Source organism: Heloderma suspectum, chromosome 4 (genome assembly GCF_057233095.1).
Source record: "Heloderma suspectum isolate Gila_16-S chromosome 4, 16-S_ref, whole genome shotgun sequence".
NCBI lineage: Eukaryota > Metazoa > Chordata > Lepidosauria > Squamata > Helodermatidae > Heloderma > Heloderma suspectum.
Window position 1 is genome coordinate 188,254,489 of NC_139461.1, and position 24,509 is coordinate 188,278,997.

General features: G+C 40.1%; 2 protein-coding genes across 22 annotated transcripts in view; one reads left to right on the plus strand and one right to left on the minus strand.

The window, feature by feature from the left end:
• Positions 1-964: 964 nt before the first annotated feature.
• CLCC1 (chloride channel CLIC like 1) lies at positions 965-22,134 on the plus strand. Of its 15 annotated transcripts, XR_014790453.1 has the most exons (15): positions 965-1,065; positions 5,408-5,645; positions 6,464-6,598; positions 7,594-7,704; positions 12,312-12,422; positions 13,333-13,554; positions 14,209-14,349; positions 15,613-15,706; positions 16,459-16,556; positions 16,649-16,795; positions 17,603-17,932; positions 18,286-18,351; positions 18,756-19,034; positions 19,921-20,052; positions 20,587-20,938. XR_014790453.1 is itself a non-coding variant. In XM_084851576.1 (14 exons), the coding sequence occupies exons 2-14, from the start codon at positions 5,565-5,567 to the stop codon at positions 20,614-20,616; spliced, it is 1,845 nt and encodes a 614-aa protein (XP_084707702.1). In that variant the 5' UTR covers positions 965-1,065; positions 5,411-5,564; the 3' UTR covers positions 20,617-22,134. The 15 variants fall into 15 exon arrangements, 10 of the variants coding, with proteins under 10 accessions (XP_084707702.1, XP_084707701.1, XP_084707698.1 ...); XR_014790454.1 differs by lacking the exon at positions 5,408-5,645; XM_084851576.1 differs by lacking the exon at positions 19,921-20,052 and having other exon boundaries at positions 5,411-5,645; positions 20,587-22,134.
• GPSM2 (G protein signaling modulator 2) overlaps positions 21,054-24,509 on the minus strand; it is a 48,937-nt gene continuing 45,481 nt past the window's right edge. For all 7 annotated transcript variants that reach the window (XM_084851569.1, XM_084851568.1, XM_084851571.1 and 4 more), the window contains exon 15: positions 21,054-22,530. In XM_084851569.1, the coding sequence (XP_084707695.1) occupies positions 22,363-22,530 (168 nt within the window). In that variant the 3' untranslated portion in view covers positions 21,054-22,362. The remainder of the gene's footprint in view (positions 22,531-24,509) is intronic.

Consider the following 24,509-nt stretch of genomic DNA (forward strand, 5'->3'; position numbering starts at 1 on the left):
GGTTACAGCACAGTTGACTCCTGCTTCTCGTGTGCCTGGTTGATAATGCAAAGAAGCATGGGAAGGCGGCAGTTAGAAGACTGAATCTTGAGGTGGGCATGTAGCAGGGACATAGTACAATGAGGGGGCAGATACTCTAGTATGGTGGGGTACACTGGTGGTCCAGTTCAACAGCTGGCCTTCCGTCGCTGCCTCTTCACCCATTAGTGGTTGATGATGGGGTACACACAGATGGCTCCCTTCTAGCGTCACCACCACCCCGTCGTGTCGTCTTTAAAATAAAATGACATGCCTTCTTCAGGCAAAGCGTTTCCCCCCTCAGATGGGAGCCTGATCTCTCGCATCTCTGCCTGTCAGGTAGCTGTTAAAGACAACGTTTCTAGTCAAGCAGCCTGCGAAGTGTTTTGAACAGTTGAAATGTGCTATAAAAAAATCCGACGATGATGGTTTCCTATTATCGCCGCTAGCGTAGCAAAATGGTCAATGCTTTGCCGGCTCTGTGCGTATGGAAGGAGGGGCGCGCGTGCTGTAAACCGGCCAGGCAGACACCGAAAGCCCACAGGCTCGGAAGGGCCATCCTCGACCACGCTTCATTCCTCATTGCAGCCGAACACCCAGCTGGATCCAGTCGTGCTCACGGCAGACCCACTGAAACCTGTGGAACGTCAGTCAGGCCTTAATCACGTCCCATTGGTTTCAGCGAGTCTACTCTAAGTATGGCTACGGCCGGATCCAACTCATGACCCCAGCGAGCGTGAGGCGCGGAGAGGAGCAGAAGCGCCGCCGCCCGCTGCAGCATCCGCTCACCTCCTCACCGCCACCCCCGAAAAGTCCCGTCCCCGCTGCGGGTGGCCGAGGTACCGAGGCGCCCTTGAAGAGGGATGGGCGCTTACGGGTCCTCCCCGGGCCGGCCGGCCGCCATCTTAGATTACCCCAAATGCAATGCCCGACGTCGACGTCGGGCATTGCATTTGGGGTAATCTAAGATGGCGGCCGGCCGGCCCGGGGAGGACCCCTAAGCGCCGTTCCTGTTCCGAAGCCCTGCTCATGGGGGAATACGTTTTGGTGAGGAGGCGGCACCGGATCCAATCGGCGGGAGAAGGGGGGGGGGTGCTTCTCCCTTCTGGGTCAGAGTGTTCTCAAAACTGCATCTCGGACTGTTCATTGTGGCACAAGCCGTTGAGTTTAGTGTCGCTCCTCAGAATTGGCATTGCGATGGATTTGGGGTTGGGGTTTCTTTTTTTGGGGGGGGGGGTGAGCCACAGGTTCGAGTCGTTGGTTTCCTACAAAGCTCACTAGGTGTCCTTGAGGTTTGCGTAAGTTGTGGGTCGTCAAGGTGCGTGCAGCATGGGCGAGTCAGTTTCTTTCAGCGCCGCTTGCCTCCCAGGACTGTTCTGAGGTAAAACTGAGATATTCGTAATCCCTTGCTGAGCCCCTGGGGCAAGATGGAAAATAAACATGAGCAGGAGATCTTCTTAAGGCTTCTGTAGATGTCCGAAGTTTACGTCGCACAACGGTCAACGTGCATCGCGCAACGCGCTGCTGTTCATGCCGCGTGCACAACTCGCACCCATGCTGTCGAACTGCTTTTGTATAAATAAAAGTTCAGTTCAAATTCAGCAACAGCTTAAAGGAGTAGATGGCCGGATGGGATGATATTGGAAACATGTTTTATGATACTATACTATACAAAGTAACATTAAAATTTTGTCCTTGTTTTTTTGGAGTTGCAGGTGATAGTTTGTTTGTGTTCAGAAGCTATTTCAAATTCTCATAAAACAACTGCAACTGCGTTTATAAAGCTTCGAGTTTCCAAAAACATGGAACAAGCACAGATGTTCTGAGCAACAACAAACCCCCCTCCCATTTCACTTGTGAAATTGTTTAGGATGATTGTGTAATCCTGTTGTGTCAGTATGAAGCAAATGTGGAATTCCATGCTTTAAGATAAAGAACTCAAATGGTTGTAGGAAGTAGCTTGCCACAACAAAGCCATTTCCCATGCCTTGCTGTGGGTTTGTTTATTCTGTAAGTCGTTTCCGACTCTTCGTGACATCATGGACCAGCCCACGCCAGAGCTTCCTGTCGGCTGTCGCCACCCCCCGCTCCCCCAAGTTCGAACCCATCACCTCCAGAATATCATCCATCCACCTTGCCCTTGGTCAGCCCCTCTTCCTTTTGCCTTCCACTTTCTCTAGCATCAGCATCTTCTCCAGGGTATCCTGTCTTCTCATGATGTGGCCAAAGGACTTCAGTTTTGCCTTTAATAGCATTAACTTGAGCACGCTCAGGGAGAGAGCACAGGACAGGAAGGCCTGGCGTGCTATGGTCCATGGGGTCACGAAGAGTCGGACACGACTGAACGACTGAACAACAACAAGTGAGCAGTCTGGCTTTATTTCCTGGAGGATGGACAGGTTCGATCTTTTTGCAGTCCAAGGCACTCTCAGAATTTTCCTCCAGCACCACAGTTCAAAAGCATCTATCTTCCTTCGCTCAGCCTTCCTCATGGTCCAGCTCTCGCAGCCATAGGTTACTACGGGGAATACCATTGCTTGAACTATGCGGACCTTTGTTGTCAGTGTGATGTCTCTGCTCTTCACTATTTTATCAAGATTTCTCATTGCTGTCCTCCCAAGAAGTAAACGTCTTCTGATTTCCTGGCTGCAGTCAGCGTCTGCAGTCATCTTTGCGCCTAGAAAGACAAAGTCTGTCACTGCCTCCACGTTTTCTCCCTCTATTTGCCAGTTATCAATCAAGCTGGTTGCCATAATCTTGGGGTTTTTTAGGTTTAACCGCAACCCAGCTTTTGCACTTTCTTCTTTCACCTTCGTCATGAGGTTCCTCAGCTCCTCCTCGCTTTCAGCCATCAAAGTGGTATCATCTGCATATCGGAGATTTTTAATGTTTCTTCCAGCGATTTTAACTCCAGCCTTGGCTTCATCAAGCCCAGCACGTCGCATGATGTGTTCTGCGTACAGGTTGAATAGGTAGGGTGAGAGTATACAACCCTGCCGTACTCCTTTCCAGTCTTAAACCAGTCCGTTGTTCCGTGGTCTGTTCTTACCATTGCTACTTGGTCGTTATACAGATTCCTCAGGAGGCAGACAAGATGACTTGGTATCCCCAGCCCACCAAGAACTTGCCACAGTTTGTTATGATCCACACAGTCAAAGGCTTTGGAATAGTCAGTAAAACAGAAAGAGATGTTTTTCTGAAACTCCCTGGCTTTCTCCATTATCCAGCGGATATTGGCAATTTGGCCTCTAGTTCCTCTGCCTTTTCTAAACCCAGCTTGTACATCTGGCAATTCTTGTTCCATGAATTGCTGGAGTCTACCTTGCAAGATCTTGAGCATTTCCGTACTGGCATGTGAAATAAGTGCCACTGTTCGATAGTTTGAACATTCTTTGGTGCTTCCCTTTTTTGGTATGGGGATATAAGTTGACTTTTTCCAATCTGGTGGCCATTCTTGTGTTTTCCAAATTTGCTGGCATATGGCATGCATCACCTTGACAGCATCATCTTGCAAGATTTTAAACAGTTCAGCTGGGATACCATCATCTCCTGCTGCCTTGTTATTAGCAATGCTTCTTAAGGCCCATTCAACCTCACTCTTCAGGATGTCTGGCTCTAGCTCACTGACCACACCATCAAATCTATCCCTGGTATTATTATCCTTCCTATACAGATCTTCAGTATATTCTTGCCACCTTTTCTTGATCTCTTCTGCTTCTGTTAGGAAGCATCTTTGTTTTTGATCATACCCATTTTTGCCTGGAATTTACCTCCGATGTTTCTAATTTTCTGGAAGAGGTCTCTTGTCCTTCCTGTTCTATTATCTTCTTCTGCTTCCGCGCATTGCTTGTTTAAAAATAATTCCTTATCTCTTCTGGCTAACCTCTGGAATTTTGCATTTAATTGGGCATCTCTATCACTGTTGCCTTTTGCTTTCCTTCTTTCTTGGGCTGCTTCCAGTGTCTCAGCAGACAGCCATCTTGCCTTCTTGCTTTTCTTTTTCTTTGGGACGATTTTTGTTGCCGCCTCCTGAACAATTTTGCGAACTTCTGTCCATAGTTCTTCCAGGACCCTATCTACTAAATATAGTCCCTTAAATATATTCTTCATCTCCACTGCATATTCATGAGGAATATTAGTGTGCTCATATCTAACTGATCTGTGGGTCTTCCCTATTCTCTTTAGTCTGATTCTAAATTGTGCAATAAGAAGTTCGTGATCTGAACTACAATCAGCTCCAGGTCTTGTTTTTAGTGACTGCATAGATGTCCGCCGCCACCTTTGGCTACAAAGGATGTAGCCAGTCTGATTTCGGTGTCGACTGTCTGGTGAAGTCCATGTATAAAGTTGTCTCTTAGGTTGTTGGAAGAGAGTGTTTGTTATGCCCAGTGAGTTGTCTTGGCAAAATTCTATCAGCCTATGTCCTGCTTCATTTTGTTCTCCCAGACCATGCTTGCCTGTAATTCCAGGTGTCGTTTGACTACCCACCTTAGCATTCCAGTCTCCTGTAATGAAAATAACATCTTTGTTTGGCATACTATCCAGTAGGTGCTGCAGATCATCATAGAACTGATCTACTTCTGCTTCTTCAACATCTGTGGTTGGGGTGTATATTTGGATCACTGTGATGTTAAATGGCTTACCCTGAATTCGAATTGAGATCATTCTGTCATTTTTTGGATTGTATCCAAGCACTGCTTTAGCCACTTTATTATGAATTATGAAGGCTACTCCATTTCTTCTGTGGTCCTCTTGTCCACAGTAGTAGATCTGGTGGTCATTTGATGTGAAGTGGCCCATTCCAGTCCATTTCAATTCACTGGCACCCAAAATGTCTATATTTAATCTTGACAACTCCCCAATAACCACATCCAATTTGCCCTGGCTCAAAACCATAGGGCCGCAGTGGCTTAGTGGTTAAGACGCTGAACTGCAGACTGGAAGGTCGGCAGGTCAGCAGTTCGAGACCCGAGTGCTGCGTGACGGAGTGAGCTCCTGTCTTCAGTCCCAGCTTCTGCCAACCTAGCAGTTCGAAAGCAAGAAATTGCAAGTAGATAAATAGGTACCGCCTCGGCGGGAAAGGTAACAGCGTTCCGTGCACCTCGGTGTTCAGTCATGCCGGCCACATGACCACGGAAGCGTCTTCGGACAGCGCTGGCTCTTCAGCTTAGAAACGGGGATGAGCAACGCACCCTAGAGTCGGACACGACTGGTTGGGGACACCTTTACATAGATCTTACATTCCAGGTTCCTGTGGTGTGTTGATCTTTAGAACATCGGATTCGTCGTTCACCACCAGCACCATCGGCTGCTAGCCGTCCTTTCGGCTTTGAGCTAGCTGCGTCATCACATCTGGGGCTAGTTGAACTTATCCTCTGTTCCTCCCCAGTAGCTTTTTGACCATCTTCCGACCTGGGAGTCCCAACTTCCGATGGTATACCGACATATCTCTGGTTGTACTGATCCATTTAGTTTTCATGGCAAGAATACTGGGGTTGGTTGCCGTTTCCTTCTCCAGGGATCGTATTTAGTCTGACCTCTCTGCCATGACCTTCCCGTCTTGGGTGTCCCTTCACAGTTGGCTCCTATTCAGAAGTCCTGCTGCCTGCTCCCCTGGAAAACTTTTGGTGAGTGCAGGCTCACAGGAGGAGGCGGGGTGGGGAGGGGAAGTCATTCACTATTTTTGTGCAGCTTCATGCACCTTTGAGCAGTGACATCATACGCAGATAGTTAACGTTAACCCTGTTCAGTACTGGAAGATTGAGGATGTGGAGGGTGACTGCCTGAAGAGGAGAGCCCATGAGTAGAGGCCGATGGATGCGATGAAGGAGGTGGTGGGGCTTGCTTCCTTCCTCTCATTTTCTGTACCTGAATAGGACTGTTGTGGGATCTAGGATTTGGCCTGGTATAATACCATGAATTTTGTAGTGATTGTTATAACGTTTGTTTCACACCACAGGCAACTGGGGAAAATTTTCTTATTGTTGCTTACAAAACTCAGGTTTGCACTCTATGTTCTGAAGCTAATTTACTTCAAACCACAGTCCAAGCTTAGTTCCTAATGGGGACTGCATGGGATACTTATATATGCTACCTCAAGCTCTTTGAATGAAGGGTAGGATGCCAATTTAACAAATAAATAATGATTAGTGTGTTTTTTTTGACTAGAGAAACTAAATGTTGGTGTGTATCCAATGCTGTCCATCCACCAGTGGAACAGAAGCCACTGGCACAATGGATTCCTCTTCTCCCATGCGCTCCCTAAATCTGCTGGGAGGAGAGCAAGGGGAAGTCTCTTGTGAGTGGAGGTCCACTCATATGATGTTAGATATAGCCTGTTGCAGGCAAATGAGTCAATTGCTTTGAGAATGTTGAGCACTAGATAGTTCAGTTTTCTCCGGAAGCCTTGCATTTTACTAAATCCACCAACTGTGCTTTATGACAGAGGATGCTAGTTTCTTTCGTACTGTGTGCTATCCTGCTGACAGGAAGGAGTGTAACTCAGGATGATGACTGGATTGATCCAACAGACATGCTGAATTATGATGCAGCTTCAGGAACAATGAGGAAACCTGATAAGGTGAATGTGTAGTCATTCTTTCTTTATCATTTGAATCCGAGGAGGTGTTCAATAGTTTATTTAGTTGATGCCTTCTGGGAATCCTGTTCACCTTACCTGTGTTAGATGCCTGGAACACTTCCTTTTACTGAGTACACTGATTCACAATGAAATTCAGGTAGCATCATGTTGACAAATCAAACAGAATTATTACGAAGTAAGCGGATTAGAAGGGAGTAATAGTTGCTTGATTTTGATGGCTTCCAAATCCCCCTCCTTATTTCTTTGCATTTTATTGGTATCTCCTTTTCCTCTATTTCTTAAATAGAAATTATTCCTGATCCAGTAAATCATGTGCATATTAGTGTACTCACTGGAAATTCTATGAAAACAGGAGCATTCCTGTTCATATTATTGTTTGGAACAACTCTCAATGCTGCATGCACATCCCAAGTGAGTGCATAGAATTGTCCCTGATGTTGAAGGAAATACAAGACAGTACCTGCTTCTGTGGGGCTCCTGATGAACTTTGGAACCCCAAGAAGTTTTGTAGCAGCTGTATTTTCACAAAGCATCTGTCGCTGTGGAGTGTATTGATCTTCATAAATAAGAAGGAGAATATGTCTGGATGTGAACATATTCTACAAACAATGTAATGTAATCAAGTCAGTTAACCCATATTGGTTTGTTGATATAATTTCCTATGCTGGGATCCATGAGTTGGATCCAGGCTTAATCATACTTAGAGCAGACCCACTGAAATCAATGGGACCTACTAAGTCATGACTAACTTAAGTTCCATTTGTTTCAGTGGGTCTACTGTAAGCATGACTGGATCCAGAGCTCAGTGTTCAACTGCAATGAGTAGCAAATTTTGTTGATTTCTCACCTTGTGTCTAGTTATATATTTATAAGTATGCAAAATGAATCAGCCAGATTAATCTAAAGATTCCAAGAATCTATACATTGACAATAGTAGAAATGTTAAGAGATGCATATGATTGAAATTGCTGCAGGTGAATCAGGATGATTCTGAAAATAAGGAAGTGCCAAAAGAGGCAGTAAAAGAAGAAAATATAGTAGCTGTTTCCAGGTGCCAAAGTAAATTAGATTCTCTGATTCTTAAGGTTTGTTTGCATGTATTCTACTTCATACTGTACATATTGCAATATATTACTAGATAATATCCAGATTTATAGCTGGTAGCTGGAGTTTATACTCATAATTAATTTGGATTGCAATTCTGTGTTGTTAAAATCAATTGGATTTTTGCTGTTGAAATCAACAGAAGCAGAATTGCACCCTTACACTACAATCCTATGCGTGTCTTCTCAGAAGTAAGTCCCACTGAGTTCAGTGGAACTTACTCCCAGATAAATGTGTATCGGATTGTACCCTTCGTGATTGCCTGTGAGGAAGTATTGTATCTTAAGTGATTTGCTTCATAATATAATAAATTGTGTACACTGTTGGGATTCCAGTATACAGTTTTCTAGATAAATCAAAGTTCTGACATGTTGCTAGAAAGTCAGATATATGTTCTGAAAGTATGTTGAAAACAACTAAAATACACCTCAGAATATTATATATGAGTATGTTCTTATCTAGATTTAAAGCAGGCTTCCCGAATGTAGTTCAGATTTGCGCAGTAACTAGCAGCTTCTGACATTGTGTCTAAGTCTTTATTTGTCAGTATTGTTTGTTGTATAATGGCACAATCTTAAGCATGTAAGACTTATTTCTGTCTAAACAACTCCCTAGCATGCCCCAGCTGATCGAGCATAGGATGGCAGCCTAAGCTATTTTTTAAAATAGCCCCACTCTGGAGACTTCCAACAATAAGAGCTCTTGCAGATTTCCCCTTCGCCTTGTAGTGCAAATCATCGTATCAAGGGTTTGTTTTTTTGCATTGGATCTTCAAGAGGAAAGGAAGGGGTGCAGGGAGGCTCCACACATGTAGTAAGGAGTACACATGCTGCAGTTGGGTTCACTGGTATCTGGAATAGGGCACCTACATATTCACCAGGATACCTGAAGGATCACCTGTGTCCACATGTTCCTGCCCATACATGTCTTTGGGTTTTCCTGGCATCTGAAGTGGGGCGCATAGCTACTGAGGAGAAGGTCTTGGTGTTACTTGCTCCATGAGGAATTTGCTTTTTTTTAATTACAAGCCTGTACAACTTATGACCTACCAAGCTGAACTCAGCCCACCAGCTATATCAAGAGTGGGCAGCCGATAATGTGGCAATTCAGAAAGTCTTTCATCAATAGTATTCAAATTTGTATAAAGGACATGATAGCTCCCCAGAGTTAATGGATAAATATATTCATAAACAAAATTTACCAAAAATTACTAAGGAACAAAAACAAAATGAATGGCCCAATAACAGTAAATGAAATGGTGGAAGCAATAAAAAAAATTAAACTGGGAAAAACTCCAGGATCAGATGGAATATCAGGATTATATTATAAGAAGTGTGAAGAAGAAATTTTACAACCGTTGAAAAATATGATGAACAGTATTTTAGAAAACGGGAGGATACCGGAAACCTGGAAAACAGCATATATAACATTAATACCTAAAGAAGGACAGGATTTAACCTCGACAAAAAACTACAGACCAATCTCATTATTAAACAGTGACTATAAGATATTTGCAACAATTTTGGCAGAAAGGCTCAAGAAAATATTGTAGGAGTTTGTATATGAGGACCAAAGTGGTTTCCTACCAAGGAGACAGATGACAGATAATGTGAGAACGGTCTTGAATGTGGTGGAATATTTGGAAAAACACCCAGAAAAACAAGCAGCTCTGATCTTTTTAGATGCAGAGAAAGCATTTGATAATCTCAACTGGAAATTTTTAATTAAGACTTTAGAAGAACTGGACTTTGGGCAAAACTTTATAAAATGGGTGAAATCGATATATACCGATCAAAAGGCTCCAATAATTATAAATGGGGACTTGACTAAACCTTGTGAGATACAAAGAGGAACAAGACAAGGTTGCCCATTGTCACCGCTACTGTTTTGTATTGGTTTTAGAATTATTGAACAGAGATATAAAACAAGATGAGCAAATTACAGGGATAAAGATTAAAGAGGAGAAATATAAGCTGAGGGCTTTTGCAGATGACTTGGTGTTTATGTTGGAAGAATCTTTAAAGGGAATTGAAATTTTAATGAAAAAATTAAAAGAATTTGGAGCAGTGGCAGGGTTCAAAGTTAATATACAGAAAACAAAAATTTTAACAAAGCATAGGAACGTTCAAGGGGGAAAAAATTGATGGATAAGACTGGCTTCCAAATTGAAAAGAAAGTAAAATATTTGGGAGTCTTTTTGACAAATATGAATCGTATGCCTTTTCAAAATAACTATGTTAAAGTGTGGAATGAAATTAAACAAGACCTGTTAAAATGGGGAAAATTACAGCTATCACTTTTGGGAAGAATTGCAACGATTAAAATGAATGTATTACCTAGAATGTTATTTTTGTTTCCAATGATACCCATTATTACATCGGATTTACCTTTTAAGCAGTGGCAGAGAGATATAACGAAGTTTATATGGCAAGCAAAAAAACCAAGAGTTAAAATAAAAATTACAAGATGCAAAGGAAAGTGGTGGCTTGGGATTACCAGATTTTAAAACCTATTTTTCTGCCTGCTGCTTGATGTGGATGAAGGAATGGGTGACGTTGAAAAATAGAAGCCTTTTAGAACTAGAAGGACATGAATTGAGATATGGGTGGCGTGGTTATTTGTAGTATGATAAAACAAAAGTGAATGTAGATTTTAATAATCATTAGACAAGAACGGCTGTATTAAGAATTTGGAATAAATATAAATTAAGGTTCTATCAAAAATCACCACGTTGGATATCTTCACAAGAAGCAATGCATAGAAGATAATTTGATAGCACGCATAAATGGATAAGATATAATGATTTACTGGAACTGTCACAAGGGGAATATAAGTTAAAATCAAGGGAAAGCTTATTGGAAGAAAGTCATGTCTGCCAGTGGTTTTCATATTTGCAACTTAAAGGTTTAAAATAGATGAGAAAAATGGTGGATTTGAACAAACAGAATCTGAGTTTGAAACAGCACTGTGTAGAAATGATGAACATGTTATTGCTAAACTGTTTAAATTACTGTTAAGGTATGAGACAGAGGATGAACAAGTAAAAGACTGATAAAATGGGCACAAAATGTTGGTCATAATATATCTGTGGAAGAGTGGGAAAGTATCTGGGGAAAAGATTTAAAATTTACTTAATGTACAAGTCTTAAAGACACTTTTTATAAGATGATGTATAGATGGTATATGTCATCGTTTAAACTGTCTAAAATGTATAAAGGTGTTGCTGGAAAATGTTGGAAATGTGAAGATCGAGAGGGAACATTTTATCATTTATGGTTGACTTGTAAAAAAGCTAAAACATTTTGGAAACAAATACAGTCTTTAGCTCAAAGAATATTAAAGACTACTATAGAATTAAAGCCAGAAACTTTTTTATTGGTACTAACAGTAAACACGTAAAAGAGAAGGGGGGAACCCTCTTTCTCTACATGACAGCGGCTGCAAGGTTATTGTATGCACAAAAGTGGAAGAATGAAACAATACCAACTGTGAGCGAGTGGATCATGAAAATGATGGAGCTGGCAGAGATGGCAAAACTTACTATTATAATTAAAGAACGATCAACAACTAAATTTATGTCAGATTGGAAACCTTTTATAGAATTTGTACAAGAAATAGAGAAAAATGATATCTATGTGTGTGGATTTTGAACTTTGAGATGGTTGGTTCTCTTTTGTTGTTGTCATTGTTGTTAAAAATTAGGAGAGAAAGGAGATAATGTCTGTGAACTCAATGCATGATATACAACTAAGATAAGAAGTAGAGAATAATAATAAGCATTTGTTGTGTAAGGGGAGCCAAAGGTAGATATCTTACAATCTTAAGAGATATTTTAGTGTATGTATATTGTGTTTATGTTGTTGTTGTGTGCTTTTTTCTTAAAAAAAAATAAAAACAAATTATTGTATCAAAAAAGAGTGGGCAGCCTATGGTCCCCAGACTGGCTGTTGGACTCCAGCTCTCATCATCCCTGACCATTGGCTGTGGGTGCTGGGACTGATGGGAGTTGTAGTCCAACAATATCTAGAGGGCTGTAGGCTGCCCATCCCTGAGGAATATTGTGCCTTGTAACTCCCTATTTTGGTGATTCCTGGCAGATAGTGAAACCAGGAGTTTTATCATGCCCCTGATAGATTGCCATTTTTGGCTGATGGGTCTTAATTGTCTTGATGGGTCACAAGTTGTGCAGGTCTAGTTTTTAAAATAGGTTTCAATACTTGTCTGAGTGTCAAATCACTTGACTATGAACAAACCTTTAACTTCTGTTTTTTAGGAGATTCAATCAAGCATCATCAAGAGGTATTAAAGTCCAGAGCGCTTATGCAATTGACTCAGAGCTGACAGAAACTAAACAGTAGCTATGTGTCAGTCTAATAAATATAACAAGCTACAATTAATCATTGGTTTGCTAGGGCAGTCTATTCATGGACTGGGTTTGCACAATCACTGAGGGAAAATAAGCCATGGTGTGTTATTTTCCCTCCATGATGGTGTGAACCTCTGTCTGTTGTATCAGTTTTAGGCGCTGTATGAATTAAATAATGGTTATAGGGGAGATGTGTAATAGTGATGCACTTTATTTTTGCAGCTTGCAGATTATGAAAAGAAAGACAAAGCCAAATTCTACGAAAGCAATAGCATTCACATTTTTAAGAGATACTTGAATAAGATTTTAATTGAAGCTGGAAGACTTGGTCTGGTGAGTATCTGAATATTAGCTAAAAATTCTGAGCATTTCTGTTATATTTAACCTTTCACTTAAAATTAAAGTCAATTGCTAAAACTTCCTAATGAAAAGGTGTGTTAGTTGTTAGGATGAGGCATGCCAAGTATGCCTCAGAGCCCAACCATTTATTTTGTTCGTTTATTTACCTTGACTTTTCTTTCAAGTAGTTAGGGTGGCTAAAAGAAATTAAATTATTAACACCAATCAGCAATAAAAACAATCTATAAAATGCCAAAGCAGCCTATATCTGTTGTAAAGATGGGCTTGGTTCTCTTGATTTGCATGGGTTGCAATCTGGGGTATAACTCAGGAGGGGCAGAACCTGCCCCTTTCCCTAAATGCTGTGATCATATCCTTTATAATAAAGCCCTGGGCCTGGGGCTTCTGTAACCACTGTATTAAATAGATTATTATCACTGTAATCCAGAGGTGGACAATTTGGTGTTCCAGATGTTTTGCCCTACAACTCCTATCTTATGTCACCATTATCTATGCTGGCTAGGGCTGATGCCATCATGTGATATGGTGTTGATGCTATCAAGACATCCACAACTCTGCCTGTTTCTGGGTAACAATTTAGAATCCTTTGAGTTTAGAGTCTTTTTAGTAGGCAAATTTGTATTTTATTTTGCATGGAAGAACACAGAAAGAAAATATGAAGCAGAGAAACTACAAGCCTCATTATGCCATAATACAGCAGACTGGTCCATGGATTAGAATTTTTTGTCAACTCAAGTGCCACCAGAGCAGTCAGTCAGGATTTAGCATGAAACTGTGATTAGCATGAAACCAGCTGTGAATAACTGTCAGGTTACTTTGTGGATTATTTCTCTATAAATGTTTTCAATTGCCAATTCAACAGTTGTTTTGTGTTTCCTTTTAGCCTGATGATAACACTGGGGATATGCATTATGATGCCGAGATCATCCTTACTAAACAGACTTTTAATGAAATTACCAGGTTCCTTAATGAAGAGGGCTGGAAATCAGCTCCTTTAGATGATGCACTTAGTAATATTCTAATCAATTTTAGGCATCATGATTATGAAGCTTGGAAATGGAAGTTTGAGGACACATTTGGGGCTGATCCATATGATGTCTTCATGGTGAGAAAAAATTCTGTAATGTGTTTTTCTGCATGGCGCTATAGTCACTACTATCTTTCTCATATCATGCTATGCTTTTTCACTGGAGGCTGAGCACAGCAGCAATTTTTGTATTCCTTCATGCAGCAGTCATGGCTGCATAATTTTTTTACTCAGATACAGCCAACTAGCCATAAATTTAGAAAACATCCTGATTCTGTTGCCTGTCTGGGAGTGCAAAAACAGAGGGACATGAAGCATCTGCCAGTTCATAATGCATAGCACGTGGAGTTCATCTTGGTGGGGAACAAGTTGTACAAGGCTTGAAATAAAACATACCTATTTAAATTCACTTTACGTTGATTTGCCCATCAGTTGGTTTGTTCTAAACTAAGAGTAGATTTATGACTATTGGAATATGCAATTAATAAGTTCACCAACTTGATAATAGTTTCTCACTGTTCAGTTTTAATTCAAGAAACCATATAAACCCACCCACCCCCAGCAAAAGACTCACTACTATGTATTCTACTACTTCAGACTTCAAAACCAAAATAGAGTATTTAAATAAATGTTTTCATTGCTAAAAAGGAGGGATTCTTTTTCTGAAACTTGGCTATTAGAATTCAAATATTTTACAATGTGTTATCTTTTTTGCTACTTCTTTTCTAAAAGGTGCTCTTGTGTGTAGTGTGCATTGCGCTAATTGTTGCGACAGAACTGTGGACACACATTGGTTGGTTTACACAGCTAAAACGTATTATGTTCATATGTTTTATCATCAGTTTTGGATGGAACTGGATGTATCTATATAAGGTAAACAGTTAATACTATTTATTAAGAAGGGATGGGGAAGCAGATATTTATGTGCCCTTGGGGAAAAAAATCATGTATGCATCATGCTGGTCATCATCTAGCTCTTCAACCTAAATTACAGCAAGACTCAATGTAAGTTAAGGCTTCCACACTCAACACTGTTAAAATAGAAAATGTTTTTGTGTGCTTGTGCAAAACTATTTAAAGATTTGACGGGTCTCTACTTGCTTGCTAAAATTGGCTGTGTTTGGACATCACCATAAATCATGGTTTATCATAATGGGAGGAAAGCTGAGCCTTCCCCCAGGCTTGTGTGCACCCCTCCCCCCCTGCCCAGCTGTGAGTATGAGGAGTTTGGAAGCTTGCACTTCTGCTTTCAGTTAACTGCACCTTCCCATGTCATCCAAACTGGACAAACTGTGGTTATCTTAATTTTGGTTTGTTTGAAACAAACTAACTTCAAACCATGGGTTATGAAGCTGGCTTGTTTCAACAAACCATAGTTAAGATCGACCACAGTTAAGGGGCCAGACATTATGCTAAATTGTGGTCAATTGAAATTGGAAGTGAAAGCTTCCACCCTCCCTTACAGCTGCATTGAAGGAGAGGGTGGAATCACACGAGCCTGGGGGAAGGCTAGGGTTGTTCCTGTCACAATGAACTATAGTTTATCGCAATGTCCAAACACAGCCATTGGCACATTCTTCTTTAATTCTGATTTTAATTGAAAAACAGTCATTTTTAACTTTTCCCATATGTCAGACTTGCACAACAATAGAGTACTGCATCTTGCCCAAGAACTCTTATAAGAGTTCTTTTAATCCCCTTTAAATGTAACCTGTCCAGCCCCAGATTGTTCATGGTTTCAAGGGGAAGCAACCAATACAGAGATGCTTTTACTGGGGAACACTTCCAAGCTTGCACCATCAGCTTCCCTCTGCTGTCTTTAAAGGATCAGAGGGTTGAAGCAAAACCAGTTTCAAAAGCCTCATGAATGTAATCTGCCTTAAGTAATCGTACATTTTAAAGTAGTATTTTTAAAAGTTTGAATTGTGCACCACTGCTGTATATAAAAGAAGTGATCAGTGTATTTGGAACTATAGTAATTGGATTTCCCTGTTCAGTTATTAGTCTTGACTGAATTTTATCTGCAGTTTAAGATTTTTCATCTTAAACCACTTTTTAAAAGAAAAGAGTCCAAAACTGAAATTGATGTAATGATTTTGTTCAAGTGCTGTTAAAATCCTTTAGTCTTTGTTGTAGATAGCTTTTGCTCAGCATCAAGCTGAAGTGGCAAAAATGGGAAATTTTGATAAAGTGTGTGCTGAGAAGATTCACTGGAGTGATGGCATTCTGGGTGAGTGGTTTATCCCTTTTGGTTTGCTACCTGAACTTTTCATATCAGATTTTTTTTTTTTAAATCTGAAAGTACAGTTACGCTTATTTTTAAGATAAGGATATTTTTACATAAGATTTGAAGCAGTTCAACATCTTCTGCAAAAACATCCTTCCTCCACCTGTCCTTCCATGCCTATCTCTTACATATTATTCTGTATTTGAATATTGGGAACATCTTAACTAGGTTGTTCTTTCCAGTTAAAGTTAAATCTCCAAAATACAACTAAGGGCACAATCCTATAGACAGAAAAAAGTCCTACGACTACTATGCTGGCTGGGGAATGCTGGGAGTTGTAGGACTTTTTTCTTTCTAAACAGGCATAGGATTATACCCTAAACATAATTAAACATTATTAGGCATTTGGGAGCAAACACGGATCTAGGTACCTGGGTCACTCTTGAACAAGGTGTAAAGCGGGCCATTTGCCATAGTTAAGCAGCAGAATGCTTAGGCCTATAGGATTTTGTTTCACGCCCTCTAGCAAGACAAATATATAGAAACATTTACTTCCTCCTCTATGTCTTTCTCTGACATTTTATTCCATATGAGTAAGACCTTCGCTAGATCCCTTTCCAGTTTAAAATCAAGACTTAGTTACTTTTAGGCGTATTTTGGAGAATCAGTTAGTTATAAAGTAATTAATTTATCGTTACAACTGAAATACTGTTGCTAGTTCTGTGTATAGCTGTATGATTTCTTGCTCTTTATAGAATGGTTTAGAAGCTCATGGACTTTCCAAGATGATCCTTGCCAAAAGTACTATGAAACTCTATTAGTAAATCCTGTTTTACTCGTTCCTCCAACTAAGGTATTTTCCATTTCTAACCAAACCATTTGTATTTTGTTTCCTAGTGAAAGTGTCAAAATCATTCTAATTTTTGTTGCTGTCTATCGTTTCAGGCATTGGCTGTTACATTTACCAATTTTGTAACTGAGCCATTGAAGCACATAGGACAAGGAATTGGTGAATTTATTAGAGCGCTCATGAAAGAGATCCCAATGTTGCTACAGATTCCAGTGCTAGTCATCATAGCAGGGGCAGTTTTGGTATGTATGTGCACATCATATGTAGGACCTAAAATTGCACACACAAATTAAAAATTGTGATAAAACATACAACTTACTGTGGATTTGGACAACAATTTGACACTAGTGAGGCTAGTAGGGGCACAATTAGACTCACCTTAGCAAACAGCTATCACAGTTGCCTCTTCTGGCACAAAGGGCAGGAGGCGTGACTTGTGCCACAAAAGGCAGCTGGTTTTGTTGTAACTTAAAGGGGAGTCAGAATCCTCTCCTGAGTGAAGTATCCTAGAAAAAGTTTAAAGTGTAGCATTATACAATCCTGAACAATGATACATAATTTGGCATTTACTTCTGGGTGGATTGACCTAAAACCAATGATTAATACTCTTTTATTAATCCATACTCTGGCTCAGATAAATATAAAGGAGGTAAGCAGTATAATTCCCTCTTACATAGGACACAATTATAGGAACACCACCAAAACACATAATGTACAATGGTTGATAATGTAGAAAAGCTCTTGGGAAAATAATCTTGTTTTAATGAGGAATACAAAAATGTAAAGCAGGGGTGAGCAACTTGTGGCCCTCCAGGCGCTTTGGTCTTCAACTATCAATCTTATCCAGCAGAGCAATGGTGAGGGATGATGGGAGTTGCAGACCAAAATATCTGGAGGGCCACAAGTTGCCTACACCAATTTAAAGCATATATTAACAGAGATCTTGAGAGTTCTGTTTGTTTTCAAAATAAAACAATGAAAAAGCCTGTGTAAAAAAGAATGGAAACAAAATTGTATGTCGAGTGCTTACAAGGGTGTCTCTGCTGTAGATTTTCTGCTATGGGGCAGGAAGATCAGTTACTGCACTAAGACACTTAACCTACCAGGACAGACAACCACCTCCTGCACTTCCCCCAAGGGATTGGCAAAAACAAGAGCAAATACTGTATCAACGACAGAATGGTGCAGGCGATAAGGGTGGTTACTTGATGGAAGACACTGGCTGTACCCAGGGAGGACCTTATGATAGAGGAGATGCTTCAACAGAAAAATACAGGCCCCAAACATCTGAGGGTGGCAGCAAAGGCAACATTGAGGTTTTGCAACCAGGTTGTATGGTAGATGCACCAGTTGAAGAGCATACCAAGTTGGCTGTCCAGGTAATTCCAGAGACATAGCTTTTAATTAACGTTAAACTTTTTAAAAGTTAAATTAATACTACAGCAAATTGATTTCAGCAACTTTCTGTTTTAAATTACTTGCAATAAAGTTTCTAAATTGAAACACTACAATTTGGCATTATATTTGCAGCACTTAAAACTATTTTTGTGGTGCTGTAATGCACTGAGCTGACCTTTGGGGGGAAATCTATTTTGGATTGAATTGAGTACGACTTACTGCGCAATCCTATACATGTATACTCACAACCAAGGCTCCCTGAGATTTACTCCTAGAGAAATACGTATAGGGTTGCAGGCGTAATTATTTGATCTTTATTCATCTTGTGCTTCAGGGTAAACTGGTTTCAGAAGAAAATTCACAAAAAGAACCAGAAAAAAAGAACAGTGAAGACCATCTAGTAAGTTGATACAGAGTGGGTTTGTAGGGAAAATGTTTTACCTAAAACTAATATATCTTTGAAATGTTTCAAGAAAAACTATTTCTAGTATACTAGAATATTACACTAATTCATATTAATATAGACATTTACAACAATTGCAGTTTCAGACCTTCTGTTGCTTAGGCTCACTCACATACTTATCAGATATTAAGGGCACAACCTTAATGCATGTTAAGACAGAAAAATGTCTTACAGCTCCCAGTATTCCCCAGCCAGCATGGCTCGCTGGAGAATGCCTGGAACTATAGGACTTTTTTCTATCTATGCATAGGATTGCGCTCTTAAGTGCAGCATTTTTGCTCATTTTCGATTAGTATTGTGTGTTTTGTAAATAGTTCACTAATATAAGTAACTTCTTACAGGGTGGATTGTATACTAAATCAAATGATCTCGCTACTGACAGAATAGTGAAAAACAGCACAGATAAAAGCTTGGATGAAGGAAACATCATTGAACTAGACAGACCTATCCACAAACAAAAACCTACAGAAGGGAATAGTGATGAAGCAAAATGTAACATTAATGAGGATGGGAGTGTGAAGCAAGATGCTCTGGAGACAACAGGATTTAAGAGGAAAGAGAACAGCTCATGTGGATTGGAACATCCCACAGAGAAAATTGCAGAAAGTTTGGGCTTTACTGTAAGTTTAACATACAATCTCTCTTGTATCTCACAGAAAGGGGGAAGTACAGCTTAGCTAATTGCCTTTCCTAGTGAGGTAGCTGTATTGAGCAAACAGGTTTTTCCCTCTTGTCAGCTTCCCGCAGCAGTTGGAAAGACCCATACAGCAGTGCCAACAAAGCAGGTGTTTGACCATTTGCGTTATATCTGATTTTTTTTTTAGTGTACTTGTCACATTCTAGGCTGCATAACCTTGCCCAGACAAAAGAAGGGAATGGAAGCTATGAATACTGCCCTTTCTTCTTCCTTCAACCAGATACACAGCAATTTCCAAAAGCTCAGTAAATACACACTTTTGAAAAAATAGAAATGACATCCTCTTGTGCTGACATCAAAATCCTTTACACTTCTGATTCCTACTGCACTTCCTTTGGGGGAATGGGAGGAAGAGCAAGTCAAGTCTAGTAGCCAGATAGTACTTCCTTGAAACTCAAGTTCAAAGTCTCATTGTGCTGGTTGTACTATACTGAATATTTAACATCTAAGGAAGATTAAATTTCAACTGACTAGAGCAGAGGTAGGCAACCTGGTGCCCTCCAATTGTTTTGGACTGTAACTCCCATCAGCTTCAGCCAGAATGGCCAGTGGTCAGGGATTGTGGGAGCTGCAGTCCATAACATCAGGAGGGTGCCAGATTGCCTACACCTGGACTAAGGAATGCTGACAGAAATGTCTGAGCCTCTTCCTTAGAATTAGGCATAATGGGTTGAATCCAGACCTTGCTTCTGCTAGTGGTAGCATCCACTGAGCAGAGTTTGATCAGGGTACACTCTTGTCAGTGGAAGTGTGGAGGTAACTTTTGCCAACCCCTGCAGTCCCTTGTACCCTCTGAAATTTCATTCCAGAGGATTGGGAGGCCCACCAGAACACTGTGGAAGGTGGCACTGGGGACTGCAGAGGAAGGGGAAATTGGCAGATGACACTTCCCCGAGACATCTTTGTAAAAACAGCATTTTTGGTATAACCAACTATCTAAAGTAAGTATACTTGGAATTAGCAGAGTAGTATAGCACTATGTTACACCCAAGTATGTGGAGTAAGGCCTTTACATTTTTCTTTTAAGGATAGCATGGATGGTGCAGATACTTAACTTTCCATAGTAGCCATTTTTCTACTTTATTACCACTCCATTTCTCTCCCACCAAAAAACAAAACCCTTTCCCCAAGCAGAATTTGAGATGCATGTTTGGAAGGGTAAATACATCTGGAATGGAAGGAAGGAGGTAGTTGGAGCAGAAAGATTGGCACAGCAGTGTGAGAGTTGCCATGGATCCTTGCCTCTAAATTTAAAAATGATACAATGCCGTAGTTCATATCTGAAGAGTGAATGTGTGTTTTTTCTAGTCTTGCAAAAATACTGAGACACTGGATTTGCCTATTTTGGGGTTACTATTTAAGGTTTTGACTCCCCAGTGGAACAGAAGTTATGGTTTGAAATAATTTTAAAGAGGTTAGGGCTTGCAAATACATCTATCAGTAGGCTTTTCAACATTTAAATCTTCTCATTACAGGAACAAAATCAGAGGAACACTGCTTCCTGATAGAACTCCACTTTTACCAGGGATTTTTTAAAGTGTTTCTACTTTAAAAAAAAAGAAAAAAAGAATAGCTGTTCTTGAATCCAGGGGATGGAGTATTGACAAGTGATAAAGTAAATCAATACTTTGTTGCATATTAGTTAGGTTAATACAGGCACACTGAGACCTAAATTATGTTTGTCAGGTATTTGTTTCCATACACCAGCTTCAACATATTTTTAAAGCATCTTTTGGAAGAATCACAGTCAGACTTGAATTATACATAACATGTTCTACGTTTTTTGTATTTGCTACTTGCCAGTGAAATAAAAACTTCAATATACAATGTGTTTTATGTAATTTGTTATGTTTTTAAGTATCCTCAAATATAATTTAGCTGCAGCAGCAGATTTTCCTGCCCCCTTCTAACCTCCTGATCCACAGCTAATTTTTAGCAGGTGTCATGCATTAACTTGAGCAAGGCTTGAAGGGCCAGCATCATTGCATGGAAACAGAGACTTAAGAGACAATGCCTCTTTAATCCTGTCCTCTCAGGAAGATGGGTAACATAGGCTTTTTAGGGTCTCCTGTTATGTACCTTAGCTGCTGTGTGGGAGGCAAGACAAAACAGGAGTAAGCACCTAAGGATGCAATCCTATGCATGCTTAGGCAGAAAAAAGTCCTACAACTCCCAGCATTCCCCAGACAGCATGGCTGGCTTGGAGATTCTGGGAGTTATGACTTATTTCTGTCTAAGCATGCATAGGAATGCAGCCTTTCCCAACTTGGTGCTCTCCAGATGTTTTTGACTACTAGCATTCCTGATCACTGGACATGTGAGCTGGGGCTGATGGGAGTTGGAAGTCCAAAACATCTGAAGGGCACCATGTTGGTGAAAGCTGAACTAAGGTATACTGGGCAGGGCTCTTCAAAAGCTTCCATTGCTATTAGTTGTGGGGTTGAGCGTTTTAATGACTCCTTTGCCTATATCTTGGCTTACCTGGGGAGAAAATGGCTGAGATACATATGATTCAATACGTTTTTATTGCTTTTGGCTGTATGACTAATGCAACTTTCCAAGAAATAAGATATATTCCAAAAATACAAGCTCTTAATTCAATTTTAGAATTAAAAGAGCTGAAGATTAAAGCTTAGAAACATCTATGTGCATATGGGTTGTTTTTTGTAATAAGTGGAGGATATGGTAGGTGATTGGATGGAGTCTTCAATTCCTTGTCCATGGCCTAACCTAAGTTGTCTGTTTTCCCTTTGCATCATTTTAATACTTACAGATAAAACAGCAAGTTTAGCCAGTATTAAGGTTTATTTTTCTCAAGTTTTGTTTTTAAAAAACCCCAATAATGTTGTTAAGAGTAGAAGCTAAAAATAGAAGTAAAAGTTAGAAAAACCACTGAGGCTAATTCTACAGCTTTCCTATCTCATTACATCATTTTAGCAGAATTGTTTTCACAAGCTTGTGACAAAAGTACCTTAGGCACTACCACCATTAAGAAACAAAATAGTATATTTACAGAAAGAAAATCGAAACAGTGCATCATACAGCTGACTTTCTACAAAAACACCTGATTTCAAGCAGTGGTAACAAAGACTGTACCATAAATTATGTAAATGTACATAGTACTCTCAATATCCCAAATGTATTATATTTTTCCCTTAAAAGGCATTGTTTCCTGCATATAAAAAAGTGTTTTACAGTACTATGTAATCCCCTGATGTTTTTGTTCTTTTGAGTGGTTTCCAAGAAGTCTCTTAGCTAGAATTTGGTCTCTTCAAACCAGATGGTAGAAAAACTCTCTGTTCATCCATTCTCTTACCCTGTGATCTCAAAATAAGGCTAAAGAAATCTTCATCAGGTACAGTTGGTCCTTTTGTAATGTTTGGTGGTGGCGCACATCTCTGATCATCTAGTCTGGAGCCCTAAAATAAAAAAAAAACACCTTCATTCTATTATTCTACAGTTCAGTCTTTTCCCCATTCCTTCATGTGAAATTTACTCAAACCCAGTCTGGGTGTTTGGTAGAACCTTTCTGGTCACAATTCTTCAGAGAGTTATGGGCTTAGAGCAGCCTTGTATTTAAGCACTCACCTGATAGCTATAGGCAACAAGGAATTGATGTAGGGGAGTAGGCAGGCTGGCAATGGAAAGACTGAGTGCTCCATGCCTCCTCTGCACCTGACAGATACCCAGTCAGAGGAGTGAAACACCCTCCACCACACCCAGCACAGAAAAGCAGCAGGCTCCAGGAGGAGGGGCAGAGCTCTCCGTTCATCTTCTGCCAGCCCTTAGCAGGCTAGTAACTTTTGTGGGCTTGTTTAAAAGGCTCGTTCAGACTTGGGGCCTACATTTTTAAAGGCTGCGGTGCTATACACACATACCTAGGAGTATGCCCCATTGACCTCAATGGACTAACTTCTGAGTACACATTACTTGTTAGGGTTGAACATTGGCTCTTTGGAGATATAACGAATAACAATTTATTAATTGTATTCTCTTCTACTATATGTACCCAGAGCGGCATACTGCAGAAACATGAAACTATACAGCATCAACAATTTCTAAAAGCAGTAACAAAAAAATACAGCATTTAAAAACCCAGTAGCAACCAGGCTAAAGATGTTACACATAAAACCGGCAGTAGTATAAATTAAGCATTACACATTAAAAGCCTGTTGAAACAAGGAGTGCCTTCCATTTTGGTAGAAGATGCACAAGGAGAAAGCCTGATGGATTTCAAGCGGGAGATCATTACAGAGTTGCCCCTGTTTCATGCTCACTCAACAAGTGTCCTAAGATAGCACTGAGAACAAGGCCTCTGAAATGGATTTTAATTATCAGGCAGTATATGGGAGCAAGTGTTTCCCAATGTATTTATTTTATTTATTTCATTTCTATACCACCCAATTTAATTTGGTTTTAAGCCATTTAGGTCTTTAAAGGCTAAAACAGCACTCTGAATTGACCCCAGAAGCAAACAATGGAGTTGACAAAGAATCAGAGTTGCCTGTTCAAGTGTCATACAAAAGTAGCCATTGCATTTTGGATCAACTGAAGCTTTGAAGCTGATTTCAAAGAGTGAATTACAATAATCGAGCCTGGAGCAACCGGGCACATGGATGACTGAAGTCAAGGCAGCCTTCTCCAGGAAAAACTGATAAAAGGTACTGCTGGAAACCATTGCCAATTGAATGTGCAGGCAAAAATAATGGAGTAGTTAGCACCTGCTTCTTTAGGGGGAGTGCAACCTAATCCAAAACAGGTTGAGCTACCTCACCTAGATCACCAGTCTACTTAGAAGAATAAAATTACTTTTTACATCTTGAGAGTTACTCTCCTGTTTTCATTGGGTCAAAACAGTATTGGTCAAAACTGTTTTAGGCAAACTGAAGAAAAGAAGCTTTAAACCTGATCACATTTTCTGACAATACTTTTATATCCTACTCACATGTCATGTGAGTAGGATATAACATTTTATTAGGAATCCTCTCTTCACAGGAGATTATTGCCCTCTAAAATATTACAGATAGCAAACTAGTTCAAAAGATTCCAGTCATTTCTGCCCTTTCATACATTTTTTTAAACATTTACTGCAAAGTTAACTACTCCAACCTGTACCCATTACAAGAATAGTGCGGGGCTCGCATTGCTTATCTAAAGGTGTGCTATCATCTTTCCATAACTTTCCTGATAGAAAGGATGTGGCAGAAGAACAAAATTGAAGCTCTTCAGTTTTAAATTTCCTCTTCCTACTCTAGCCTATGCCCTCTCTGCTTGGAATAAATGTCAGAAGTCATGGAAATATTTTATAGCTTCCATTTTGTCCTTATGGAGTCGAAAGTTCTTTAATTAGTTAAAGCCTTATTTACAGTAAGACTAACAGTGGTGTAAGTACCCTATA